The sequence below is a fragment of the Pipra filicauda genome, unplaced genomic scaffold (genome assembly GCF_003945595.2).
Source record: "Pipra filicauda isolate LSUMZ 115617 unplaced genomic scaffold, ASM394559v2 scaffold205_size1947385_pilon, whole genome shotgun sequence".
In the NCBI taxonomy this organism is placed as follows: Eukaryota; Metazoa; Chordata; class Aves; order Passeriformes; family Pipridae; genus Pipra; species Pipra filicauda.
This window is the reverse complement of record NW_024104316.1, coordinates 1194545-1204031: the sequence shown is the minus strand read 5'-3', so window position 1 is coordinate 1204031 and position 9487 is coordinate 1194545. Positions and strand designations below refer to the sequence as shown.

Sequence of the window (9487 nt, the reverse complement as noted above, 5' to 3'; positions counted from 1 at the left end):
TGAGCACCAGGGGGAGGAGGCCCAGCCAGCTCTGCATCAGGATGCAGAAAGGTTGCTGTGGCCTTTGGGCTGAGGGGAGCTGGGTTTCCTGGTCTGTCAGATGTCCAGGGGAAGAAACCTCTGGCATGTCCTGAGGTGCCAGGTTTTGGGCTCAGTCTGGGAGGGAACGTAACCCTGTCCAGGAGCATGGGGCTCACCCTGAGGTTCCCATTTAGTCCTCCCCTTCCCAGGCTCTGCTGCCCACTGCCCTACTGAGAACAGCACCAAATTCCTCTGTCACACACAGAGACACCTGAGGAGGCTCTCTGCCCCCAGAGCCCCCAGCAAGCAGTGCAGAGCCCCATAAGCTACCAGGATGTCCTGGTTCTGCCCAGCCTTGCAGGCTTTGTGAGGTACAGGAGCCAAACACCTTTTTTTGGAGGCCAGTGGGATCCTGGGCAGGGAAACCATCCTTCTGCTGCCTTCAGCTGGAACATTTTCTCTGCTCTGCTGAATAACTCGAGGCTGCCAAACATTGCTGTGTCCATGTGTTGGAGCAGCTGGGTGCTTTGCCAAGAGCCAGGCTCCAGCAGGACGGGCTCTCAGCACTGCCAGCGTTGGACTCTGATCTCCTGAACCTCACAGGCAGCAGGCAGGACTGTGTGTGCCACATGGTGGTTTGAATTGGGCTGGGGTTTGTGTTTTTGCCACAACCACATCAAAGGAGGACTGTTGAAGATGCATAATGGGCACTCAAGAGTGAAGATGGTGAGGCTGAGATGGTTTTAGCTCCTGAGAGAATTGCACTCTCCTTCCCAACCTTGCTTCTGTTCTCTTGGGACTCTAATGCTGATAACCCCACAGGTTCAGATGCCAATGGTATTTCTGCTATCCTGGATGAGGAAGGTCCACAGCAGACCTGTGGCAGCAAGCAAAAGGATAGAATCACATTAGGGTGCTGCTGCAGAGTCCAGCATGTGGGCAGAGTGGTCCTGGTCTCGACACCAGAGGATTGCAGCGACTGCAAGGTACAGCCCCAGACCATGAGAGAGCTGGGTTAAGGTGAGAGCTTTAACTCCCCCTCACTGCAGAAACATTGAGGTCTGACATCCCCAAGCACCTCCTCCAGCACTAAATAAAAGGTTTTTGCCAGGGCATGAACTCTCCCATCAGCAGGAGGCAGCGCCCTGGACCAGCTGTTTCCACCACGAGACACTGTGGCTTTTTATTAGGAAGAAGCAATGATTTGCAGGGTGACAGCTTTGCACAATCCTCTAAAATCCGAAGTTGTGGTCCCTGGCCACCCTCTGGCAGCTGTGCCAGGCCTTGCAGTGCCTGCTGTGAGCCTCCTGCCTTGGCATGGGATGAACGTCCTGCTTGCTTTCATCTTCGGGCCTGGCTCAAGTTTCTTTGTCTACCCTTTGAAGTCAAGGGGACCTTCCTTTGGGAAATGATTTTGTGTGAGTCCGTTCCTGCGCTTGCTTTTGACACATCCCGAGAGCATCTCAATGAGCTGCCTTGAATTGCGGGGGGCGGGGGAAAGGAAGTTCCTGCCAGAGGATGGAGCTTTGCCCCCCTCCTGTGTGCCCGGTGCCGGTGGCACAGCCGGCACACACAGAGCACACACACAGCACACACAGCACACAGAGCACACACAGCACCCCGCGATCGCGCCGCTCGGCAGCCGCAGCTAAGCCCTGCTGATGCCTTGTGGACACGCTGTTGCCGCGGTGACCGTACACAGATTGCACAACCTCCGAAACACTTCCCTCTGTTTTGTAGCAACTCGCGCTGGAGAAGCAGCGTTCCCGCATAACCTCATCCCACCCCAGACGCGGCCGAGCCAGCGACTCATTCCTGAAATGAGATGACTCCCGGGAGCCTGGAGTGCCCAGCCCCGGGGGAGGTGAGGGGCAAAGAGGATGAGGGTGAGCACAGAGGGTGCTCCGAGGTTGTGCTGTGCTCTCGTGCAAGCTCTGAGCTGTGCCTTGAGCAGTCACAGCACTCGGGGGCTCCGTGTGAAGGCAGGGAGAGGGACACAGTCCTAGCAGGGACCATTCCAGCAGCTGAAGCTGCACCTCGGGGACACTGAGCTGTGTGTGAGCCTCGGTGTGTCAGGAGCAAGCACTGGAGTCTTCGGCTCATTAAGGTCCCTGGGGCAGGAGACAGCCTGGGAACATCCTGACCTTGATTAGAAGGGAAATGTCCCTGGAGAGCTGAGCCCTGAGCCATGTACATGCTCCTCCACTGCAGCACAGGACCTGTGCAACCTCCCTCTCAACTCCTGCCCGTCCCGTGGGCTCTGGATCAAGCCCCAGCCTCCTCCTGGGCTTCCTTTTCCGGGCTGCATGAGGAACAGCAGGAGCCAGCCAAGGACCACGCTCCATCTCAACATGGTGACAACAAATGCACAACAAACCCCAGCCCTTAGGAACAGAAACCTGATCTGCTCAGCCCGACCCTGTGGGGCAACTCGCCAGCTGTGGCTCGGTGCTCCCCCTTGCCCAGCTCTCCCCATGTGCCATCTCTTGGCTCTTTGGGCTCTGCAGCCCCAGGACCAGCTGGAGCTCCTACAGAAGAGCTGTCAATGTGCCCAGCTCCTGCCTGCTGCTGACTGGAACTACTGTGCTGTCAAGCCCTGCAGAGCTGCTGCAGCCTGGATGCTCCAGCCCACGTTACCTGGGCTCCTCTCCGGAGCTGACACTGAGCCAGAGACACCTGTTCCAGTGGGGAGTTGCAGGGCAAGTTAAGGACAAGACTGTACCTTCAGCAAGACTTATCCACCCTCCTTGATGTGGCAGTCTCAGTTATTCCCCTCTCCTTAAATCAGAGAGAAGGCAAAAGCTCTTCCCCATCTTCTGCAGTGTCAGATGAGCCTCCACACCAATCCTGCCCATGCTGGACTATCCTCTGCAGGATGTCCTTGCCACCTTGCCTCTGGCCGGGCCGGGAAACAGCAGCTCCCGCAGAGACCTTGATGGAGACGTCACCGGGCTGGTTGGGGGATGTAACACAGTGGCTGTAACATGTGGCTGTGACCAGCTGGGGCTACCAACGCAGCCAGGTGCTGTGACACGCCTGTAGCCTTTGGCACCAGCCCCAGCACTGACCTCTGAAGTGGGAGGTAAACTTAGTGATCCCAAACTCCCAGAGCTGGCTGGTGGTCACCTCTGGAGGTCTCCAGTCCCTGCTCCAAGCCAGGATCAGTGTGAACAGGTTGCTCACAGCTTTGTTCAGTCAAAAACTATGTCAACTATGTCCCAGCAGAGAACGTGTGCCCCTCAGCCAAGAGGAGGAGGTTGTCACTGAGGCTCTACCCCACAGCAAAGGGCTCTGGGTGCACGAGCAGAACTGACACCCCTGGGGCAGCCCAGCCGTGGGGACAGGCCTGTCCTGGGGCTCCTCTGCACAGGGACCAGGGCAGACACAGACCACAGGCTGCCAAAGGCTGTGTTGTTTGAGTCACTTCCCAGCTCCCCAAGCTGCTGATTTGCCCACAGGACCCCCATGGCAGCAGCAAACCACACTCTGCACCCCCTGTCTGTGCACAGTTCCCGATGGTGCTGTGGCTGGTCACCCACGATGGTCTGAGCCCAGGGAGTGCCAGCAGAGCACTGGGACAGGAACGGGCTCTGGGCAAACAGCTGAGGTGGGGCCATGAGTAAGTGATGTGGGCTGTGTTGGGGCTCCATGACAACCACAATATTTGGGCACTGCCTCAGCTCACAGCACCCACTGGGAGCCCTGTGTGTGGTCGTGCTCCGGGCTGCCAGGATGGGCAGGCTGGCATGTGGCTGCTCCAAGGATGTCCCACTGGGCCATGCAGAGGGGACAGGTGCTTGCACAGCAAGACAGTTGGCATTTGTCCCCACAGCCTGGGCAGTGGCCTTTGGTCCATGGTGTCACCCATCAAGAGGGGACAGTTCCTCAGCGGAGGGGCACGGTGGCTGTGTGGGGCAGGGGACAGGGCTGCAGGGCAGAGCACAGCAGGGCTGCCAGGGGGAGTCTGGGGGGAAAGGGAGGTGGAGAGACCTCTTGGGGTGATGGTGTGGTCTCGTGGGGTGATGAAAGGACTTTGTGGGGCAATGTTGGGGCTTTTTGGGGTGATGGAGAGACCTCGTGGGGTGGAGGAAAGACCTTGTGGAGCTCCAGTAAGGTCTTGGGGAAAATCAGAGGGGCTTCACGGGCTGGTGGAGGGGTATCCCAGAGGCGATGCAGCTCCGCCCGGGCTCCGTCTCCCCGCCCCGAGGGCGCTCCCGGCCGAGCCGCGGCCCGGGGGAGGCGGGAGGGGGCGGCTGGAGGGCGCGGCCCGCGGCCCCTCCCGTCGCTATGGCGGCGCCTTAAACCGGCGGCGGGGCCGCCCCCCCGCCTCAGAGCGCGGCTCCGCGAGGTGAGTGACCGGGCGAGCGCGGCCGCGCCGCGGACGGGAACCCCCGCACCCCCCGCACCCCCGAACCCCCCGCGCCCCCCGCGCCCCGCTGCCCGGCCCGGGGCCGCTGCGCGGGGAAGGGGGTACGGGGTGGGGGCGGCGGGGGCGGCCGCTGCCCCTGCACCCCCCAATGCGCCGGCGGTGACCCCCCCAGCCGGGAGGGGACAGCCCCTGCTCCGCGCTGCGGGGCCGTGCGGGGCGTTGCGGGGCCCGGGGCGCTGGGAGCCCGCGGGATCGCGGGGCCGGGCGGCGACCGGCGGCATCCCCGCCCCGCCGCACCTCCTTAGCGACGGTCGCCAGGCAACGCCCATCCTCCCTAGCGACGGTCCTAGGGACCACTCCCCGGCCCTCGCCGAGCCTCCGGGACCCCGCCGGGCATCCACCGGGCGACGTGCCCGCTCTGCACCTCGGTGCACCCGGGCCCCCCTGGGCACTGGAGCTCTCCCGGGTACCACCACGCCCTTGCCGAGACGCTGTGGGTGCTCGGCGCGTGGTGAGGGATGCTGAGCCGGCAGGGTGAGGCTGGCGAGGCGACGGTAGGTGGGGAGCAGGGATGGGGAGCGGCCGCGGTGCTGTGACGAGGCGCAGGGGCCCACTGGCAACTTGGCAAACTGAGGGGCACCATGCTTGACCCAGCCCTAGGGGAGCAGGGCACAGGGACTGGGGTGCTGCAGCTCCGTGCAGGGGGGATGCAGGCAGGGCAGAGGTGGGGCTGGAGGCAGCAAGCGGTGCCGGTTCTCCTGATCTGCGAGCAGGAGAAAGGCGGCCGCATTGCGTCATTCCCGGAGCGTGCTCCCGAGGGGACAGGCTGATGTGCTCACTCCTTGCCGGCCCCCAGAGCTGACAACCTGGCTGCTGACAGCTCTCGACCAGGAGCCTCTGTTCCCCAAGGCACATTCTTGGCTGTTGGCCTCGGGGCTCATCCGAGGTTGCCACCAGCCCTCACCCCACGCCCGCAGGCACTGACAACACCTCGACCCTGCTGCAGCGCCTCCACCCTCGCCAGCCCTTCTCCTCCTCCTCCTCCTGCCCTCAAGGACCCAGGAGCAGCCAGCTGAGCTCTGCCAGCCAGACCCTGGGCAGTGACGGGCCCCTCTGCCCCCTGTCCTGCAGCCCCATGGCCGGGAACGCTGAGATGGCATCCCTGGAGGAAAGCTTCCGCAAATTCGCCATCTATGGCGACACCAAGGCAACAGGGCAGGAGATGAATGGGAAGAACTGGGCCAAGCTGTGCAAGGACTGCAAAGTCACTGATGGCAAAAGCGTCACCAGCACCGATGTGGACATTGTCTTCTCCAAGGTGAAGTAAGTGAATGGGATTTTTGGGGCCTCCAGCTGCCCAGAGGGTGGGAATGTCCTTACAGGGTGGGCAGGGTGGCAGTGCCTGGGTGTGGGGTCCCTGCAGAGCTGTGATACCCCGACTGTGCACCCAGGCTGTCCATCCCATGGCATGGACTGCAGGTGCTGCCCTGCAGTGTCCTTCCTTCAGGGAGGGTGTGTGGCTGCTTCTGCAAGGCCTAATGATAAATTAACCCAAATGTGGGGATGGAAGGCTCAGATTTTGTGCAGAGACTGTGCCCCTGCTCCCACTCCTGCCATTGGGATGGGCCTGCCTGGCTTCCCTTTGACAAGAAGGTACCCTGTGATGTTAAGGGGTGTCCTGTGCGATGTGGCCCATCCCTGGACCTGGCCAGCCAACACCAGAGCTTGAGGAGGACTCCGGTCCATGGAGGTCACAGAGGCAGCTTGAAGGGCTAAAAGACACCTGGACCTTTTTTGGGGTCCCTGGGGACACAGTGACACCTGATGCTCTGCACCAGGGTGCAGGAGCAAGGATGGGTGGAGAACCTACTCCATCCTCATGCTCTGTCCAGGCATCGCCTCATTCCTTGGTGGGGTCAGGAGGGGCTGAGCACTGGGCAGTTTTTGGGGCACAGGAGGGCAGGTTGCTGTGCTGAGATGAGGACCAGGAGCTCATGGGAGAGATGCTCTGTGCACATCCTTCTGAATTCAACCAGAGGATTGATGCCTGCCAGGGGAGGGAGGGTGCTGGGCATCTCAGGTGGGCTGGGAGCAGTGGAAATGGATGCATGTCCCCGCCTGACCAGCACCCAAGTCCCAGAGCACTTCCATGCGCCCTGGCTTTTGGCACCAGGGACTTCAACAACATGTGGCTGAAAAGCTCCTGAAGCTCCACATCAGCTGTGCTCAGCCCAATCCACTCAGCTGGAATTGCTGCGGTGGAATTTCAGAGATGGGTGAGGGGCCCGAGGCTGGTGGAGAACAAAGACAGGGTCTCCCTGATGCAGCTCATCCCATTTGGAGGCACAAACTGAAGAGGTGCTGATGGCAGCCTGGGTTTTGTACTTGCAGAGGGAAGACGGCCCGTGTCATCAACTACGAGGAGTTCAAGAAGGCACTGGAGGAGTTGGCCCCCAAGAGGTTTAAGGACAAGAGCAAAGAGGAGGCGTACGAAGCCATCTGCCAGCTGGTGGCAGGGAAGGAGCCCATTAACGTGGGTGTCACGGTGAGTGAGGAGCCCCTCGGCTGCTGGGAGCAGGAGGGATGGTCAGGAGGGGAAGATAGAGCTCTGCCCTCAGAGCAGATGCTTCCTAGGAGACCCCATGGCCCTGGGGGTTGCATAGGGCACAGGGGGCTGCGTAGGGCACTTCGGTGGGTGTCAGGAACAAAGGGCAAAGGGGACAGGGTACGTTCTTGACTCCCATGTCCCATCTCCCCACTGCAGAAAGCCAAGACAGTGGGGGCTGTGGAGAGGCTGACGGACACCTCCAAGTACACGGGGTCCCACAAGGAGCGCTTCGACGAGAGCGGCAAGGGCAAGGGCAAGAGCGGGCGGGAGAACATCGTGGACACCAGCGGCTACGTCAGTGCCTACAAGAACGCGGGCACCTACGATGCCAAAGTGAAAAAGTAGGGAGGGGTGCCCGCGGCGCCCACCGCCCCGGTCCCTGCTCGCCCGCCGTGGGGTGGGCGCTCACGTCAGCACTGGGACGTGCCCGTGTGAGGTGGGGCCCGGGAGGCTGCGCTGGGGCCAGCCCCAGGCTGGCGGGATGTCGGCCGCCCAGCGCTGATGTGATTGGGAAAGTCTCCGGGCCGTGTGCTCTGCCCCAGCGCTGCGTCTGTCTCACCCTGTGCTGTGATCTCCCCATCCCGTCCCGTGTCCCCCGCGCTGTCACCCCCAGTCCCACACCACTGGCAGCGTCCACCGTACTAACAGCACTGCTCCTCAGGGCTCCCCCGCCCCGCTGGCACCCAGACCTTCCCTACCTCAGCCCCGGCTTTCGGGGCACCCTCCCCCGTCCCACCGGGGACCGCAGCCTGTCCTCCCTGCAGACCTCACGGGGACCTGCCTTAACCCTGCACCAATTACACCACAGCCACCTCCTCCTTCCCCACCGGTGCCCTCACCGCGGGGCTGCCCGGCTTTGCCACTCGCCCAGCACCACGGAAGGCTCAGACCCTGCGGTGCCGTCAGTGCCCGGAGCTGCCGGGATGCTCCTGCCCCAGCCCCAGGAAGCATCCCGGGACAGCTTGGTGTCGCCTGGCCACTGGCAAAGGTCTCCGACCTGAACCCCTGCGACCTCCCGCTGCCTTCGTGAAGCCCAGACCAAAGGATGCTGCAGACCCACGCTGTAACCCGGCTCTGCAATAAAGCCCCTCCGCACTGACGCTCCGCTCTGGTTGTGTTCGCGGGACCGCGCAGGGACAGCCCCTGTGGCCGCTCCCCCCGCCCGGCAGAGGGGGCTCGGCCGGTCACGCCGCCCCAGGAGAAGCCGTGCCGGGGGCTCGGCCCTGGCCACCGATGATTTTGGCAGCTCCTGGCTGGCCCCGAGTTGCCTGAGCAACCACAGGCACACAAACACGAGCGCCTGGCTCCCACTCCTGCTCTGTTTGCAACCAAACACACAAGCTCCTGGTAACGATCCCTGGGAACAGGCTGGGCTCCAGGATGGGACGGCAGCTCCGGGATGGGATGGTCACTCCGGTGGGTGTGTGAGGCCGGGTGTAGGTGTTGCCACCCCGATCCCAGGCATGGCCTGAGCCTGCTGAGGTGTTGCCAGGATGACAGTGCCAGGCTTTCCAGCTAGGTGCCTTCCTCCATGATCATTCGTTCAGAGCCAGGCTTCCTAAATAACCCACAGGAACTATTTCCAGGTACCTGAGCTGTGGCACTGGCACTGCCCAGGCCGTGAGGGATGTTACCAAAGGCACACACGTGGCCTGGGCAGGCTCACTCCCTGCCAAAGCACAGCACTGCACCTCTGCATCCCACCTGTAGAGACACCTGCTTTGGAAAACACAGGAGAAGGAAGAGGTTGTCTTATTCTGGCCTGGATTCATCCCCATCCCCAGTGAGGGCCTAGCAGTAAGTGTCTACCAGTGGTAGGCTGGGGTGAGGGCTGGGGGATCTTAGCCCTTCTTTGAGCAGGTCAGAGGGATTCGTGGCTGTCTATCCCTAAATCCTCTCCCTGAGCATCCAGTGTTCATCCTGCAAACACCTGTTGCTGCAGGGGGAGGGACTTTGTTTCTTTTCCCAGCTCCACAAACCAGGTACAGAATTCCCAGGGCCAGGTTGCCCTGCATGCCTCGAGGTCCATGGAGGTGATTCAACCCTGTCCTTGTGCAGCCTGGAGAAAGAAAAAAGTTTTGGGCAGAGGTGAGCAGGTCAGGCCCCATGAGACTCGTCCCCTGCCTGTATGCAGCCCCTGTCAGGACCTGGCTGTGGATCACAGGGAGGTGTCAGGGCAGTTCTGAAGGGCAGTTTTGGGTACTGACATGTTTTTGATATTGGGAAATCAGGACTGGGAATCATGCAAGTCTGGAATGGTTTGGGTGGGAAAGGACCTTAAAGAATCACCTCATTCCAATCCTCCTGGCATGGGCAGGGACACCTTCCACTATTGCAGTTGCTCCAAGCCCTGTCCAACCTGTCCTTGGACACTTCCAGGGATGGGGCAACCACAACTTCTCTGTGCAACCTGTGCCAGTGTCTCACCACCCTACTGAGCCACTGTTGCTGAACAGAAGCAGCTTCTTTGCAGCCTGTGAAGCCACTGC

The 9487-nt window shown here is 61.6% G+C and overlaps 1 protein-coding gene across 1 annotated transcript; it reads left to right on the top strand.

The window, feature by feature from the left end:
- The first annotated feature begins 4310 nt into the window (after positions 1-4310).
- Positions 4311-8098, top strand: TPPP3 (tubulin polymerization promoting protein family member 3). The gene is made up of 4 exons (XM_027716178.2): positions 4311-4369; positions 5522-5713; positions 6782-6935; positions 7155-8098. The coding sequence occupies exons 2-4, from the start codon at positions 5526-5528 to the stop codon at positions 7341-7343; spliced, it is 531 nt and encodes a 176-aa protein (XP_027571979.1). The 5' UTR covers positions 4311-4369; positions 5522-5525; the 3' UTR covers positions 7344-8098.
- The last annotated feature ends 1389 nt before the right edge of the window (positions 8099-9487 follow it).

What these genes read in the sequence shown, in the direction of transcription:
- TPPP3 (XM_027716178.2), top strand. Translation starts at nt 5,526, where the DNA reads ATGGCCGGGAACGCTGAGATGGCATCCCTGGAGGAAAGCTTCCGCAAA. An exon ending in ATTGTCTTCTCCAAGGTGAA is followed by an intron (nt 5,714 to 6,781) that starts GTAAGTGAATGG and finishes TTGTACTTGCAG; the next exon opens with AGGGAAGACGGCCCGTGTCA. An exon ending in CCATTAACGTGGGTGTCACG is followed by an intron (nt 6,936 to 7,154) that starts GTGAGTGAGGAG and finishes TCCCCACTGCAG; the next exon opens with AAAGCCAAGACAGTGGGGGC.